The 19,024-nt window shown below is 40.5% G+C and overlaps 1 protein-coding gene across 2 annotated transcripts; it reads right to left on the minus strand.

The window, feature by feature from the left end:
* Positions 1-9: 9 nt before the first annotated feature.
* Positions 10-17,446, minus strand: LOC145457128 (uncharacterized). Of its 2 annotated transcripts, XM_080335299.1 has the most exons (14): positions 17,259-17,446; positions 16,918-16,954; positions 16,775-16,857; positions 15,520-15,650; positions 13,566-13,666; positions 11,130-11,198; positions 9,326-9,409; positions 7,608-7,843; positions 7,432-7,543; positions 6,015-6,116; positions 5,789-5,951; positions 3,744-3,934; positions 3,569-3,682; positions 10-649 (listed from the first exon to the last, which is right to left on the minus strand). In XM_080335299.1, exons 1-14 carry the CDS (start codon positions 17,288-17,290, stop codon positions 575-577), a joined length of 1,530 nt encoding a protein of 509 aa, XP_080191425.1. In that variant the 5' UTR covers positions 17,291-17,446; the 3' UTR covers positions 10-574. The 2 variants fall into 2 exon arrangements, with proteins under 2 accessions (XP_080191425.1, XP_080191426.1); XM_080335300.1 differs by lacking the exon at positions 9,326-9,409.
* Between the last annotated feature and the right edge of the window lie 1,578 nt (positions 17,447-19,024).

Consider the following 19,024-nt stretch of genomic DNA (forward strand, 5'->3'; position numbering starts at 1 on the left):
TGAAACAAGTTTCAACTCTCAAGGGTAGTCGTTTATTACAATCAAAGTCTACAAAATAGAGAAAGTAGCAACAAATTTGAGACATTATTTTGGACAAGAAACTTTTTGGACAGAACAGTTGGCAACATCTGCTCCAACCAATCGATGAGTGTCAGGTGCAGGCATGATTTGCCACACACGCTTGATTGGATAAGCACAGGTAATGAGAAAGGAAATTTGAGTCAGCTGTGACTGACTGACCAAATGAAAATAAGAATCAACGATAACATTTGTTAAAGTGTATATACTTGAGCCACCAAGCATCTTGCCAGCTTACAGTTTCAGTTTCTGGGAGCCATTGCATTTCTTAAGATGCATCGCAAGTTCACAATTAATATACCATGCAATGGATTGTTTGCCTGGTACACGGACCTTGCCCCTTTTCAAATAATGGTGACAAGAAGACATCGCAGCTAGGCTGTCAAAGTTGCAATAACCCGTCGTCGCGAAGCACTTTCAGCACCAAGTCCTTTCCAGTAATGTAACTTCCATTCGGGCGTATTTCCGTATCGGTGATGCGGGCCGGTCAAGCGACTCAAGCATTTATCGCCCTGTACACGCAGGCCATGTCTCTGTCGCCATATCCCATAGCCTTGCCTCTCTTGAAAAGCTGTAAGATATCGATGAAGGTGTAAAAAATGAAGAATCGTTATCCTCTTTGTATGAATACGCCTACAATTGTCACCACAAAATATTATTTAAATGAAGAGAGTACAGTGCCACTATAATGATAGATAGGCAGGTTTTTATTTATCACAAAATGACAATACAGATAAGAGTAACAGGCGAAGGCGAAAGGCAGTGAGGTGAGGCAGATGGAGTCAGTCTCCACCCTTACCGAGTATTTGGTGTAAACTATAATAGCTAATTACATTGACTTTGACAAGATATATTAAACCCACACACATATGTAGAGCAACGAATCAGAATAGCGAATAGGCTGTTGTATATCCTATGGAAATAATGCAATATTGCGCCTATATCTAGTAGGGCTTTTGAAATAGCGGTTTGGGTCATGAATCTTAGCATTGCTTCCGAGTCATTATGAAGTTTCCTAACCACCAATTAATATCGTATTCGCGCAAAAGCCCTTTATACAGATAAACAGCTTGTATTTCAAAATGAGTAATGCATTAAAAAGCACTGTCCAGTGTTTTGTTGCCATTTTCACAGAATGCTCTCTCGTCTGCAGGACGAGTTAAACCTTTTTTCTTGGCAGTCTCTCTCGGTTTAGAACTTCTCCACACAATATTCACCAGAATTTACAAAGGAATGTTTTTTCCCCCCGTTGCACAAATGCACCACCTTGTCATGTGCAGACTCAAACGTTTTGCATGCCGCAAGAATCTCATTATCAATAAAAATGTGTCTCACAAGCGCAAAAGTCATCAAGTGCATTTCAATGACATGGCCTGTTTTCTAAGTTTTTTAAAGTTAGTTGTAGACGCGTCCTCACTAACAAACTTACTGTTTTGAGATCCATATATTTTATTGCGGAATGCAAGTTTGGGCTTCGAAAGAGCGCACCTGTCGATTTCTCAAGCAGTGATAGGCAACTAGCAACACATATTTATCACACAACACTTCACTATCAATAGGCAGCCCTATGTTCTTTTTAATGAAACAATGAGTCCAGTATTCGCATCATGCGTTGCAAGGCTTGCATATGCAAACCGGCTGGAAAATTGGCTCGTCGTATAGCTTGTGCCTGAATTCAGTAACACTGGCTTGGTGGCTCGCTGCACTTTAACGAATAATGCATTCCATTTCGCGAGGTAGTTTAGGTAGGCTATAATTATTGTCCTGTGGACCGACCTTCACATTATGTGCAGTCACTGCTCAGATTAATCAACACAATCACATAAATTGAGAAATCTGTCTCCTAATCATCAGGTGTACGCATTCATGCAATTGATTGGCTCAGTGTCTTCATTCTATACTTAATGATTGTAATCAATATCTGATTCGTGAATCAACTCCAGGATATTTGCATTGCGGTGTACTATTTGGAGACAAACAAAGGTGATCTTGCCGCTGGTACAAAATTTAACAATTCAAAGTGACCTACTGCATGCATTATTAAATTATATTCCAATTAGGGTACTAACACCCGCCTTCGAATACAGAATGGGAATTGGCTGGGACAATGAGAAGTGAAACAATGAAGTATCTACTCGGGACAGACAGCATCGTAACAATGCGTCTCGACCAGGGGTTCCCAACCTTTTTGACAGTCTCATACCACTTGGATACTCAGTACTACAGAATAAGAACATCAGCCTACTACAATAATGCTAGAGCACCATACATGTCATAGCTGCATCGTGTATCATAATAATGGCTAGGCAAAATAGAGCACGGCCTACCCCAGTTGATTATTGGAAAACTTCAAATATGTGCCTTTTATACGGCCACAAAAATATATTGCCAGTCCAAGATAATTTGGAATTTTTCCGATAACATGTGTGGATGGATATCAGAGCTGTTAAATAAAAACTTTTCCTTCAGATTTCAGTGGTCACTTGATAAAATCGTTAATTTGGTTTAAAATAAAAAAACGCTGCACACCAACTTCGGCTCCATTCCAACCAGTAGAGGCGAGATTCTTGCAGTTGAAAGTTTTCAATTTATCATTAACAAAAAAACGAAATAAAATTATAAAATTTTTCTGCCGACCCCATGAAATTGTTAGGCTGTCAGTAGATGATGCATACCAAATTTGGCTCAATTCCAACCACTAGAAGCGAAGTTATTGCAGTAGAAAAATGTGAATTTTAATAAAATAGTATTTACGGTGACCAACTCTTTGATTATTTATTATAAAATTATGAAATTAGACATTTTGCTGCTGCAATAACTTCGCTTCTAGAGGTTTGAATTGAGCCAAATTTAGTGTGCATCATTTCTACTGACAGCATAACAATTTTATGGGGTCGGCAGAAAAAATTTGAAATTTTGTTTTTAATGATAAATTAAAAACTTTCTACTGCACAAATCTCGCTTCTACTGGTTGGAATGGAGCCAGTGGAATCTGAAGGAAAAGTTTTTATTTGAACAGCCCTAGTGGATATGTTTATGTGGAATACAATTTCATAATATGTCGCCGCGGAACCAACAGTATATCCTAACAAGCGCAGCGACTAATAATGCGCAACAATGATTCGAGTATCAATTGTAATGAGTGCAGTAATTACACGCTTTTTGCCAATACTAAAATTCTACGCCCCTTTTTATTAAGAGCTATGGTATCATACGGATTTATAGATTCAATACTTTCTCCCGACTGCAAAACGACGGTGGAAACGTCATGGGTAGCGATTGACCGAGTTGTATCACTGCGCTTTGCAAAAATACTGTAGCCTACGTCAATAAAATCAATCAAATATCTTCAATTGGCATATACCATACATATTTCAATCTCCCAAATTACTAATATAGCTACGACGTCACAATGAGTGACACTTGAGAACTCAACTCGAAATCAAAGCACTCAGCCCAAGTTAATACAAGTTGAGCAAAACCCACACACCTCGTTGGCGGCCCCCGCGACATGCAACGGCTGTTCCAGCTCCTCCCCGATTTGCAACACTAGCTTCATGTCCTTCTGCATATGCCGTAGCGGGTGGCTGGCTGGAAAGTGGCCCTGAAACGCAAACAACCGGTGACCGGTCATGCACGCCACCGATCCACGCGCGAAAACAAACCTCCATGATCGCGGCGCCTTTGCTCTTCACCACGTCGCAGGACAGCCCGCTCAGGTTGAGGACCTCTAGAAGGGTGTACTGGTCAAGACCGGCTTTCTCTGCCAGGGTCAGGCTCTCGGCCAGGGACGCCGTGAACGAGCCGAGCATCATGTTCATGATAAGCTTGTTCTTGGCCGCGTTGCCGAGTTCGCCTTGACGGGAAAAAGTGAAGTTTTCGAAATTGAAAGAAACACAATCCGACAATGCCACAGTTCTTCTATGCGCAAAAAGTATGAAAACCTCTACAAAACTACTCTACTTTCTATTTTACTAAATGCGGCTCGCACATTAGTGCTGTTCAAAAATAAATTATTTTTTACAAATCTTACTGGTTACTTGATAAAATTGTTACGTTGGATAAAATATCGCTGCGCACCAATTCTGGGTCAATTCCAACATATAGAAGCATTGCCATGAAAGATGAAGGAAGGAAGGAAAGGAAGGAAAGGACGTAGTTTATTTTTGTCCTTGATGTTTTTGCGGCATATACACCGACTCATGATATACATACACACGATCTGCGCATATGCATACCATGAGCGCATGATGTGCATATGCCGCTGGACAAGGAAGTGCAGATATAGCCTTTACGACTTTCTAAGTCATGCACCACCCCTCCATGCTATCCCAGTAATGCATGAGCGCCAAGCAGGGAAGCCATGGATACCAGTGTTACTAATCAGGTCTTTGGTCTGACCCGGCCGGGAATCGAACCCACGACCTACCGATCAAGAAGCCGGGCGCTTAACCATTACGCTATCTTGATCTTGAGCGTTTTGGATTTATTTCTACCCATGAAATTGTTAGGTTGTCGGAAAAACGATGCACAAGAAAGTTGGATCAATTCTGAACTGTAGAAGCGATCAAGCGAAACTATTGAAAACAAAATCTTGAATTTGAAAAAAATGTTTTTAGGTAGGCAAATTCTTATCTATTTTAGATCTCACCACCATAAATAATACTATGATTTGAAATCCTAAATTTTGAACATCAATAAAATCGCTTCTACGGCTTGTAATTGAGCCACATTTCGAATGCCTCGTTTTTTTCCTACAACCCAAGAATTTCATGGGGTAGCCAGCCAAATTTGAAAATTTTCTATATTTCAAATATATAATATTTGTCAAATTACCATCATTGACATTGTCACTCGAATTAAATTGACCCGACTACTTTTCACTCAAATGAACTGTTGCTAAAAGGAAATTTACTCTATCCGAACTTGAATTGTTTTTACTCAAACGAATGCCATTGCCATTTTCATGGAAGTTGGTTCAGCCATATCATAAAAAAATCGGACATTAACCGGTCTCCCCGCTATACTTCAAATCCTGACAAGGAAAAATAGCACACAATGCTGTTATCGCTCCACTGAACACATACAAAAGCCGGATTCGTTGGATTACCAAAGAAAAACGCAAAATCAGGAACCAGATTTGGAGAAGTTATTGTTGCTTGAAATTTTGGATTTGAAATAACAGTATTTATGGTGTGTAATTCTATAATAAATATTGGAAGAATTGCCCACCGTAAATAGCCTACTCTTTTTTTCGAATGCAAAATTTTGTGCTCCAATAACCTCGCATCCACTGATTGGGATTGAGCCAAATTTGTTATACGTCTTTTTTTTCAGACAACTTACTTATTTATTATAATTGAGAGTAGAACTTGGAAAAAATAAATCCATTTTTTATATTAAATTTACGGTTTTCGAACTCTAGTAACTTTGCTGTTACACATTGGATTTGAGCCAAATTTGGTGACAATCACATCGAACAGCCATTAACATTAGAATAGAAACGTTATTTCTTAAACAACCCTAATCGCCAAACAGACACCAAGGCTTCTTTAACAAAACTAAAGCTTGAGAAGCCCCCGTAATTCCAGTTCATATCAAGACACCGCTTACATAAATCACCGACTAGATAGCCTAGCATTACTAATACACTACTGCTATTTTTAATGCGTCTAAAGCGCCGTACAAGCCTACAACAAATCCCACTTACCCATGAAAAATGTCTTTTTGCCCATCGACTCAAAGCACGAGTAGCAGTCCATGTACAGGCTGCGATCGCCAGCCGCCAAAATCACCAGGTTTCCTTGTTCGGCCTCTTTCTTGCTACCATTCACAGGGGCTTCCAGATACCGACCGCCACGCATGCACACAGCCTTGATATTGAAAAGACCAAATCAGTCTTGCCGACTAATGTGCATCGAACGCATCTCACACACCTCTGCGATCTCTTTTACCGTGTCCACGTCGATGGTGGACATGTCCACGAATCCCTTGCCCGATGACATGCCCTGAAGTACTCCCGCGTTTCCAATGACTATCTGTAAGTCACAGTATAAAGTAGTTATCGCGAAGCGATTCTGAGAAAGGCCTGGATTAACCAGCACATTTCTGATGAACGTTGAGTATTTTAGTACGAAACACTTTCGTTAAATAATCAATCAAGACAGAAAATGTCGATTATGTTCATAGGCCACATCCGAAAGTGGTGTTACAGTGTCACTGTAATGGCCATCAGCCATTGATACCTTAATTCCGAGAACGAAAAAGTACACACTGAACTCAGAGTTTTGGGAAAACCCTAGTTAGAAACCGCTATATGCAGGTTACATAGAGAACATTCTTGTTGCGCAAAAACATATATAAAATATCTGTGGTGGCACTTCATTTTCGCTTCTCGAAAAAACGAATAGCGATATAATAATAATGAACTAAATTCCAACGTCTGTGTTAACAGTTAAATCTCGTGTATGCCTCATATAGCATACAAAGGATTATTGCCAGATTACGACTAAAACAAAGCCATCACAGCAATATGTCAAAGTCTATCGTTATTAAAGTCACTGTTTTAACAATTTCTATAACTGCATTCAATCGACCAATCATCGTCATCCTGCCTTGGTGCAATTAGGCAAAACCTACTTGAGCACAGCTGCACAAGTACTTTGTTACTGACCACCTCAGACCGGAGGCAAACCTACTGAAGTATGCCTACTACAAAAAAGCAGCAGTAGGCCTACTTTGTCACTGAGCACCAGGGCTCTTCAAAAATGGCTTTTTTTGTCAAATTGTACTGGCTACTTGATAAAATTGTTAGGTTACCTAATTTAAGCCTACACACAAAATTTGGTTCAATTCCAGCCAGTAACCGCTTTGCTACAGGAGAAGAAAGTTTCTATTGATTATATAAAAATGAATAATAAAAAATTTGAAAATTTTCTGTTCACCTAATGAAAGTGTTAGGCCGTCAATAGAAACGATCCTCACCAAATTTGGTTCAATTCCAACCGGTGGAAGTGGAGTTATTGCCGTCGAAAAATTTTGATTTGAATAAAATAGTATTTACGGTGACCGATTCTTTGTTTATTTATCATAGTTGTGCTCACCGTAAATACTATTTTATTCAAATCAAAATTTTTCGACGGCAATGACTTCGCTTCCACTGGTTGGAATTGAACCAAATTTTGTGTGTAGGCTTAAATAAGGTAACCTAACAATTTTATAAAGTAGCCAGTACGATTTGAGAAAAAAGTCATTTTTGAAGAGCCCTACTGAACACCTCCGAACGTTTTTGTCTGAAACCAAGCCAGTAAAACAACACATAGCGATAGGATTGTAAGAAAGAGCTTCACCCACGTCTCTAACCGCGCCTGGGTCCGAGACGCAAGAAAATATGATATCGCACGCTTGCACTACGTCCGACGGTGACGTACCCAATTTCGCGCCTGCTTTCACAGCCGGGGTGCACCTAAACACAAAGCGTAGATAACACACCACATGCACCAAGACAACTACATCTTTCCCGCACTCACCTGTCTGTGGTACGATTCCACACTGTCACGTCATGGCCCGTGCTGACCAGGCTCATCGCCATGCTACTGCCCATAATGCCCAGGCCGAGAAATCCGATTTTTTTGTCGGTGGCTATCACCTCTCGTGGGGTATACTGAGTTGTGCTGTCGGCGTCTGCCGTAGAGTCTGGTGAGCGTCTGGCCGCCGACAGCTTGATGTCAGGCGTCCTGATGTCGCCACTCATGCGGCGACCAGGCTGTCGAGTGAGAAGACGGTTTAGTTAAACCGGGATGTGCGGGAGGAATTTTTAGCGACAAGCAAATTGTTAACTACGATAGAGGTAAAGTACCATACCAGCACCACTATACCCAACCGCTACGACAAGGAATGCGTCTTCAACAGTCAGTATAGAATACAAACAAAACAAGCACGCCACTATTGGGCGCCAGCCAGCTAGGGCACTGAATTCCACTGCAAATTGTGTGTGTAACCATGACAAGAAGCGGTATATTAAATTTTTGTGGTGACGGTAAACAATTACCCCCAGGACGATTGAAATTCTTAGTTACCACACAGCACAGGAAAAGTTTATCTTACACAAGAGTCACCACGCAATGTACTACCTACATCGTGTGAACATTACACTGGAGCAGTGGTTCTCAACCTTTTCAGCTTGCGGAACAGCAACATTTCATAACAAATTTACCAGACCGATGATCTTATAAGAAAATCACAATTGATCGAGAATGTAATAATGACAAAAGAATGAGACTCAAAACAAAGAATTGGAACTTTAATTCAACGAGAAATCTGCTGTTGTCTTTTTATATCACACATGTTATGCATGGTTACATCAAAATTTCTGCAAGGCAAAGTTCTGTTCGGACCAGCAACTCCATTTCAACTGTTGCGTTCCTTTTTGTTAGATTCCATCATCAAATGATCGAATCGCCCTAAATTTTGTTCAAGACTTCTCCTCTTTTACATATTACTTGTCTTGAAGAATTATGGGCAACTTTGCAACAGCTTGGCACAACACTTTCGGTACAAGACGGAAATTATGTTCCTCTAATTAACGTACAAGCCTTCAACCCCTTACATTTTGCAATTGAGAAAACAAATCAAATTATATTTGTCGAATCGGCGGTTGAGCTTGAGACCCACTGGATCAGAGGATATTCCCCCCAGGAAAACATTCAGCCATCAGTCGCTCTTCGAAAATGGCCATGACAGTGCAAAAAGTCGTGGAAAGGAAGTGACTTAATCGAAATGAAGAATAATATCTACATAAATGCCAGTGATGTATATTGTACGCAACATTTATCACAGTACAAGACACAAGCTCATAAAGCACTAATGCAGTCTAAAACACATAGACGGCAACATTTCATGCAAAAAGAAACACAACAGAGAGACAGACGCATGCATCCAATCAACATAGGCGGCCTTAATTGTTCACTATACAATAACCAATTTACGACAGCAGACGTAATTTCCTTTGTAGGTAATCAACGACCAACGTGGCACAACTGCTATTTCATCGAAAAAACAAATGCCTTACTCTAAGAGTAAATCTGTACAAGTATCAAACAGTTTGGGCGAAATCCTCAAAGGCTAGAGAAGACCTAGTCCAGCACGTTATAATTATTTGAAAACGTAACGAAACAACATAAGAGCAGTCATAGAAACATAACAGCACAAGACTATAAACAAGTGATTCGTACAGAACTGTACTCACACGAGGGTACGATGAGGATTTCGGGGAAGACTCATTACTTCTTGTTAGGAGATAATGTGACAGCTCATGATGATGCAGTGTCAACTACGAAATGAAAAAGTAGGGCCTTAGTACAACGATATGCATATAAACACGCGTAAACGACACAGTCAGTATGCACAAGCAAAACAAATTACTTGAATAGGACACACAGTTGTGAAGGACGAGGTTTTAGTCGGATTTTCATATGTTTAATTTCCAAGCCAAATTTCAAACACATCTAACTCGATGCTGGAAACAAACCGGGACATAACAGGAAAGGATTTTTGTGATTATTTGGACTTCCACGTGTTAAATCTGCTACAAGGCATTGGAGATATGGGACACTTTACAAAAGACTTACGAAAAGGGGTTTTACGAGAACCATATTGTGCTGTACTGAGCAAAACCCAAAACGTGATTGAAATTACTACCCCTGACTAAGACGGACCCTAGTTTACTTGGAAAAGATGCGTCTCATACCCAAGTAACCATAGCACGTACACAGCAATTCTATGCAAATTAACACAAAAGATACAGTTTTGGCACGAGCATCTGGACACTGAAACCATGACACAAACAATGCAGGTATGCATTACATCGACTAGTATTGTTGTAGTTGAGTATTTCAAATCATGGTACCGTCAGGTTGCCTGTAATTTGCATAACAGTTCTTTAGACCTTGGCTTGTCACAGAGCAGACAAATAGTGGTCGGTGAGTCAGGTTGGGGCCAGGTCAATCTAGTCCTGATTGTCATGTCAAGGGGTGTGCTAAAGGGAATCGCAAGCAAATCAAATCGGTAACTTTCCATATCTTTTTACAGCTTAAATATAATACCAGCAAGAGTCTTGAATGGGCACACACAGTGAACACATTTAATTCAAAAGCATACGGCTGCATGCGCCATTGCTCCAAGTTTCAAAGCGTATTCTAAGGATATTCGAAGCACGTTACAGACTCGTACGCTCTCAATCAATACTGGTTTCCCCTACGAGAAAATATGATGCGCCAGGATGTGATATAATTCCTGTTGATTTGACATGCCTGATCGGAATTGCCTACCTCTAATCAAGGCCATTGTTAAAATAATTGGCACACTAGTTTTAAAGACTGATTTTGCCATTTGCCATTAACCACTCCTCTAATTACCTGGGCCTCATTGTAACAATGCCTATGCCATTCTAATCTAATTAATTTCAATTTGACTGCATGCATGCATTCAACCTTTTGTAAATCGCCCAGAGAAACTCTGTCAACATTTTTGTAGTAGTGCATGAAGTGATTTAGTAGATTGTTTCTATGTTTTACGTTAGGTCATTACAAAATTCACAGGAAGCAAGACCCCAGGAAAAACGGATCAGTCAGAACGAAAAGATAGAAAGTCCCTGCCCCAACCTCACAACATGACATAGCGACATCCACCGTTAAGCGGTGCGTGATACATCAACACTGACAGGACAATAAAATAAAGTACACAAATGACACATGCATGAAAACTTTTCTCTATAAGGTCTCGTCTATGCCAGAATGATAATGGTACCAGTCGAATATTCAACGCAGCGAACCTATTATACCAAGTTTGAAGTTTCTGATAAGGTTGAAGATTTTCTTGAAAACTTTGGCGTAAAATAATGAATATTTTTATTACTGCTGAAACAACAGCACAGGAGTGGAGCTACTAGACAAGGCATGCACCGTTCCATAGCCACGAGAAGCCAGTCCGCTCCTTGCACATGTATATGTTACGACAAATTACAGTCTACCGATAACACAAGTTGAATTTACCTCTTCTCTCGAGAGATAGGCTGATTTCTTGGTCGATGGCTTTTTCTTTCTGGGTACCGGCTTCGGTTCCTGAAATATTTAGCAGATTTAACGCCAACCGGTACAGCTTTGTAACTGAAGTAATCGACGATGTCCATCAAGTGTCAAGTTGTAGCAAGTTACCGGACCGACCAGGGATTTGAAACTAGATGAAGCTGGATTTTGATAATTTAAAAGCAACCCTCACACAAAATTAGTAATCGGAGCCGGAGAAGAGGTATCAAGTAGTTGCGGAGCTGGAGAATTCAATAATTATGCCTGCTCCAACGCCCTGACGCAGGGTTGTAATGACTCGAGTCACGATTTTCTGATGACTCGACTTGACTCGAGTCATTTTATCAAAATACGGAAATGACTTGACTCGAGTCAATATGTGTATTGACTCGATTTGGACTCGAGTCATTGCGCGTGACTCGAACCAAGTCATATGACTTGAGACTCAGACGGCCAAGACCAACATTTCATTGTAATTTTGACGAATAGTAGAGTAACCACCCTATTGGGATTTCGTCTATTGGTACAGGTACTTAAAAATGCAACCAGAAAGTGTTAAAAGCGAGGAAAATTAGTATATTATAAATGCGAACCATTCGATATCACCAAACAGAGATATAAAAGTGGGTTTAAGAAGACTTTAACTGGAAACTGACCATTTAACACAATGACTTGAACTCGGACTCATTATCCCATGACTCGGACTCAAACCTATGCTCGATGACTTGGACTCGGACTAGACTAGGTGGCGAATTGAAAATGACTCGACTTGACTCGAGTCAAAACTAAAATAGTGAGATTGACTTGTGACTCGGAGCCTTGGTTACAACCCTGCCCTGACGCCAAGGCACAACAGTTGTCCATCGGCAGCAAAACTACTTGGATTATGACTATATTGGCAAGGTTGCAAGGCGTGGCGGCGGGGGATTCTGCCCAAGACCTCCAGAAGCATTCGCAAAGCAGCGGCTAAAACTCATGCCCAACATTACACACGCCCAGGTTTGGTTGCCTACAACCGCTCACCACAAAACTGCCAATTTGAGGGCAACCTTTCTACAAGGCCAGTCGTATTTCGCCGTCCTAAATCGTGTCCACAAAAACACCGAATAGCGAAGCCACAGTAAAAGAGTTCAACGCAAATACACGCAGTGCCGTCGTTACAGCCAATCAAAAATTCATGATAATATCACACAGGTTAACGCTGACCCAACTGAAATAAAAATGAATCCGAAACTGCGCCGTTGCTACGAGACGTAAAGGATTTAAATTCAGCAGTTTTTTCAAAAACAGGATTGAATCTGAATTTATATTTTTTGCCAAATCCCAGATACGTTTTTAAAATTTGACTCATTGCCCCTTTATCTAGCCCAGTTGTTCTTAAAATGGGCGCCAGCGCCCCCCTGGGGGCGTTACCGAGCGTGAAGGGGGCGCTGACCATGAAATGGGCGATTGGGGGGGGGCTCTGACCATAAAACTGGGCGGTAGGTGGGCGCCGAGAGCAAATATAGGCGGTGTAGGACCTGTAGGTCTAGAGTGCAACTGTTGAAACGATTGACAAATAAAGCCGAGCGGCATTTTTACTGCATAGTTAGCGCTAACTATGCAGTAAAAATGCAAAATGATAACTGTCCGGATGCAGTGAGAAGCTCGTGATATTTCACCGTAACTGTTCCAATTCTCAAGCTTGCATGAGCTACCGGCCCAGCTCGAATATCCGATTGTGATGGAGAAGCATAAATCAATCATCTTAGAAAACTGCACAAGGATATGGTGATTTGATTCCAGAATATATTGCGATTAGAAATTCCTTACCGGATTATATGCTACTATGCTACTTATTATCTGGATTTTATGAAAAAAAATTTTTCCAATATTTCGTGAAAATTTTCAAAAAATCGCAAGTTTCATGCATTTCAGCAGGTGCTTAGAGGCCTCAGGACATTTTATAAAGCATTGCTTAGAATCTCCCAGCATCCATCGATGAGACAGGCATTACCCCGTGCTAACCGTCCGATTCACCAATATCCCCCCCAATTTGGGTCCAAGGAATCATTGTGAAATTATGAAATTTATACAGTATATGAAGTTGAGTATGAATAGCTTACACGCCAATTTTTGGGAATCTAGCATCTACTGTTTATAAGATATAGCAATTTGAAAATTTAGGGAGTCTAGCAGTTCCTTAGGGCCTTAACATGAAATGTCGGTCTTGGCCATCCTAGTCTCGAGCTATATGACTTTGTTTGAGTAACGCACAATGACTCGAGTACAATTCGAGTCAATACACAAATTGACTCGAGTCAAGTCGAGTCATGAAATAATCATGACTTGAGTCGAGTCATGACAGTTCTGGGCCGTACCGACGATAAGAATAAAAATGAGGGGCGTTTCTCCACAGCTAACCTTTGTAGGTGTGGACTTGGCTCCGCCCTTCGCGCGCTTTGAAAGCGGTTCGTCGTCACTGCTTTCGGCCTCCGATTCTTCTTCGCTAGTATCAGGAAGACCTGTGAAAATACGGAACACCGTGGTATAACGCGCTATCCATAATACAAACTGCTATCAGCAGAAAAATTCAGGCAGAGGCAGTTGGTAGAAAGTATGGAAGCCATAATCTCCTCCCTGCAATTACAAGTAGAGGTTGCAAGTTCCAAGGCATGTCAAAACTACTTCAAGTGGAAGTAGCAAAATAACGTCTGATAATTGCCCCCTAAGTACTTTCAAAAAGTACATTTGTTCGAGCGTGTATTCTGAATTGCAGAGCACATCTTCCCGACAGATGCAAATGGGTGACATTTTCAAAAATTGATTCAGTTACCGTGAGAGAGGGTCTGGTTGTTATGACAGTTTCACTCATAAAATTGACACAAACATACCTCAAAAAGTTTCTACTTTACGAAATCGATAGTTTAAAAAGCGAGTAGTTTTGCCTAAAAAGACTATCTACCAATTGAGTAATTAGTGCCAAGTAGACAAAACAGAAAAGAACACTTCGTTACCGGCCGCCTAAGCACCTATTCAGGTTAATTGAACTTCAAATTTAGCTGTTAACATGTTCCGCTACCAAATGACTTGTGGTGCTTGCCAGGGTTGTAATGACAAGAGTTATGACTCGAGTGATTTTCTCAAAATACAGAATTGACTCGAACCAAGTCGTACGACTCGAGACTCAGACTACCAAGAACAACATTTTATTGTAATTTTGCAGGATAGCAAGGTAACTGCCCCATTGGGATTTCGTCTATTGGTACTGGTACTTGAAAATGCGACCAGAAACTGCTAAAAGGGAGGAAAATTAGTATATTATTAATGTGAACCACTCAATATCACCAAACAGAGTTATAAAAAGTGGGTTTAACAAGGCTTCAACTGGAAACTGAGCAGTCAACACAATGACTTGGACTCGAGTCACAATACCATGACTCGGGCTTGACCCTCTCATCGCTGAGTTGGACTCAGCCTTAAATTGAAAATGACCCGAGTAGAAACTGTAAAAGTGAGATTGAGTGGGGGAGCCTAGTGACTTCGTTACAGACCTGGTGCTTGCTATGTTCAACAGTGTTGTTTTGATAAACGGTTACATGCCAAATAAAAGCCAGGAATACCGGTAACATAACCCTTTTTTTATATTCAAACAACAAAAATCATTCCTACCAGAACAAGATTCGTGGGAGACACATGAAAATTTTGACTGTAACAAATCCAAATTAAACGTCAATAGTTTCAAATTATAATGCGAAGAATGCTGACGCTGGCACGTTGGTGGTACTTTACATATGTCTGCTGACTCATTGGGCATGTATAATGTACATACATTCGTACACGTACGTAATATTATACGCACTTTCATTAATCGCAAAATCAGATGATGCATACTTGATTGGGAATATTCATGCAACATGCTCATTAGGGCTGTTCAAAAATAACCTTTTTACCTGAATCTTGTTGGCTACGTACGCACAACAAATTTGAATTCATTCCAACCAATATTCGCTGGTTTCGTAGAGTTTGAAAATTTTGAATTTGCCCAAAAACGCAAAAATTTCTTTCTTCAAATTTTTCTGCCAACCCCATGAAATTGTTGGGCTGTCTTCAAAAACTATGCAAAACAAATTTGACTCAATTCCAAGCCTTAGAAGCGGACTTATTTCAGTTTTTATTCGATAATTCTGGGATTATCCTTGATTGGTGGATAATCCAAGAATTATCATGGAAAAACTGGAACTGGCCCCCGAATGGTCACACGAATGTTGCCTATTTATCCTGCTGTTAGAATTTTTTTCACAAACGTTTGCAGAGGTGGTAGTCAGCAAGTCAGGATTCGTTGTCGATAACATTAGTCTATGGCCGGTACCGTTACCTTTTTCCCTCCGTTCACATGCATGTTCAATTTCTTTGACAGCGTCCAAAAAGTTTGACCTTCTGCTTCCGGAAATGAGTGATTTCTTGTGTTCTGCAAAATCTTTGATGAGATCAACCTTGGTCCATGCACTGCGAAACAAAAAATGGACGTCTCTAAGCGGTTTTTGAAGGTCAGAGTCCGCATCAGGGCTTTACAGCAGGAATTGCATGGGACTATAGGTATAGAAAGTTATATATTTTAGTCCTTAATGTTTTTCCCGTATATACATCAACATATATACATACACACGATCTGTGCCCATGCATACTATGCGTGCATGATGTGTATATGCCACTAAACATTTGGACAAGGCAGGTGCAAATACAGCAATGTAAGCTATGCATTTTCAACGGAGCTGGAGACAGTTGTTTGAAAAATAGCTGCGTCTCCGATGTATTTCAAAAAATACCGACACTGCTATGAAAAAAGACTCGATAGAAGCAATATTTTCCTTGTAGGAATGGTGCAGAAATAAATGTTTGGTCTTCATTGATTGTGTCGTTTGTGGTTTATATTGAAAAGCTATATATTCGAAATTGAGTGTCCATCCTTAAACCATAGTTTTTGACGTAATATAGCCGGAGCAGTGGTGTCAATGAGCTCCGCAGCTGGAGATAATTTATGATAAATAAGAACTCAGAAGCTGGAGCAATTCAATATTCACGCCTGCTTAAAAGCGGGAAGAAGTATTTTTAGGAGTGAATGGCGTAATCTTTGAAGTTAAACTGCATCACGCTAAGATGTTAAAAATTTCTAACATTATATATATTTTGGGTGGTCTAAGACCTGCTGGCGTTTTCTTCAGAAACGACTATCAATGATACAAACATGACCAGTTACCGATACGTTACAGGGAAATGCAAATTTGTGAAAAAGTTTTCTACCGCAGAAGTGTTGTTAAAATGTTCGTATTTTAAAAACAACAGGAGTGCTTGAACACTGTAATTGGAATAATCCTAGGTTAGTGAGCGTTGTGGAATTTTTGAATCAGACATTATGACATCATCTGTGCTCATTACGTTACATCATCGTCTCGTCAAAACATATTTCAATTGTCTCATGCCAATTTTCATCCATATTCCTGGTTACGTCTATGGTACTACGGCTAGTTGTATAAAAATAAGTTCAAGGGATATCATGGAGTTCTGTAGTTTCATATAGTTACTGCAACAAGATACGTAAAGCAGGGCAGTATTCCCAACAATATACATACTGGTCCCCTGTCCCATAGAATCTGACGAAGTGCATTTCAGATTTCCCTTTTGGCTTTTTAATATCGTCTTCTGGTTCTACAATCTGGGAAGAAAAACAATCAGAATAATCATTTATGGGTACTGTTAAAAATACTAGTCATACCTTTCCAGGCCAGTATGGATATCCAGTCATTTTTGCCCTGCAAACAATAAACGCACCATTATACATCTTCCAGATTATTCGAATAATTATTCGGAAATTAGATTTCATTCAGCTAAGAAAGCACACTAAGCCCATTTATATTTTACATAATTTCAAACATAAAATAAGCTCAAATTGACATCAGAGCCGTTACATGTTACTGCCATTGCAAAGGTGTATTGAAAATACTCAATATTCGTCTTCTACGTTTTGCCGGACGCCATTTTTTATTCAAATCAACCCAAATCCATTGAGTATACTACCGGCGGCATACTAGAAGTGTGCGAGGAATATTGACTTACCACACGAAATCGCCTATTTCAATCCGGCTCATACTGTCGGTCAGGTGTCTTTCCGTGCTGTTCAGCAATCAAGTCTAAAATCTCCGAACTTACACTCCCAACCTTTTATTCAGTGCCACACAGCGATATTCCTCATCGACGACATGGCGCTTGAGCAAAACGCGCCTACGATTGAATGAAGCAACGGTGCAGTAGCGCCACTCTACGCTCGGCATTTTATGGCTCATCGGTTGTTGTTGTTTGTGGATCTATAGAAATTAAACATGGAACGGCAACGACCGATTTTGCAGCTTCATTCCGCTTCGCCGAGGCTGGAGTGGGGAATTGTTTTGCGTAAGCGACTGTAGGATTTCTGGCAATCAAAAAGCTATCTTCCCGAGCGCAGAAATTATTGAATCTGGTCTTGATCGAAAGCTACTGTTGCACCGATTCCGAAAATATAAATTAAAATAATGATCAGGCACTGATCCAATTAGAATCCGCCCTCCTATCTGAAATATCGGCATCGCCCAGACATTGCTTCATTGATCATTTGCTACCATTGTTTAATTTTTTTTATATTTTCCTTTCCTAACTAAACATTTTTTCACAGCCAGACTGTTCTGAGTCAAGTGTACCTGTTTGATGCTGGTGTGATCAGACTAGATGACCTTCACGGTCTTATCGATCATTCCTATCTTATACCGAATACTGTGCACGCATATTTTCTGTACCACCATCACTGCCGTTTGTTATGTATTTTGGTTCGATGAAAATAAAGACTCTCTCTCTCTCTCTTGTTCGAACAATCGGAGAGTCGCAACGGGTCATTGTTATGGCCATCGTGTTGCGGTTACCCGATTGTTCTGAACAATGCCAATATTTCAGATTTGGAGGACAGATTCTAGGTGGATAAGTGCCTGATCGATATTTTAATTTATATATTCGGAATCGGCGCAACAGTAGCTTTCGATCAAGACCAGATTCAGTAATTTCTGCGCTCGAGAAGATAGCTTTCGGGTTGCCAGAAATTCTACAGTCGCTTACGCAAAACAAGTCTCCACTCCAGCCTCAGCGGAGCGGAACGAAGCTGCAAAATCGGTCGTTGCCGTTCCATGTTTAATTTCTATAGTGGATCAGTTGCCGAGGAGGAGCCTAGACAAACCCCCAAAACTTGGGAAGGGATTCTGAAGTCGACCTTGGTCGGACTCGAACCCGCAACCTCTTGTTAAAGCAGCTATGGGTCGTACCACTACGCTATTTCGCAGGGTTGCAATGACTCGACGTATTTTCTAAAATACTGAAAATGACTCGATACTCGAACGACCAAGACAGGCTTTTCATTGTAACGTCGAAGCTACCACGATAATGGTATCTCGTCTATCAGTACTGGTGTTTGCAAAATAGGGCCAGAAACTGAGTTTAGTTAGGAATTTCACTATATTATGAATGTGAGACATTCTGCATTACCCAAATGAGTTGTAAAAGTAAGTTAAACCGGAATAATCTCGAAAATGAACAGCGAGCATGACTTGTACTCTGGTCACAGCCTTGTGACTCAAACTCGAACCCTGACTTCGTGGTGAAAATGACTCAAGTAAAATCTATAAAAGCAGAACTGACTTGATTACAGCCCTGCTACTTCGCCATCGCGACTCGACGGTTCTATATACAATTCTTTTTGATAGCCTCATTGACTAAAATAATCTATGAAGCTGTCACCATTTAAGGTCGATCACGTCCAAAACTACTTCCGCGTACCGATTGCGGTTACTGCCGCAATTTGA

Source organism: Botryllus schlosseri, chromosome 15, assembly GCF_051294905.1.
Source record: "Botryllus schlosseri isolate E-star chromosome 15, Bs_hap1, whole genome shotgun sequence".
In the NCBI taxonomy this organism is placed as follows: Eukaryota; Metazoa; Chordata; class Ascidiacea; order Stolidobranchia; family Styelidae; genus Botryllus; species Botryllus schlosseri.

Bases quoted from the DNA above. Each gene is read 5' to 3' on its own strand.
- LOC145457128 (XM_080335299.1), bottom strand. From the start codon at position 17,290: ATGAGCCGGATTGAAATAGGCGATTTCGTGTG. The intron at 15,651-16,774 runs GTATGTATATTG...TTTGTTTCGCAG, and splicing joins TTCTATGGGACAGGGGACCA to TGCATGGACCAAGGTTGATC. The intron at 11,199-13,565 runs GTTAGCTGTGGA...TAAATATTTCAG, and splicing joins CCAAGTCCACACCTACAAAG to GAACCGAAGCCGGTACCCAG.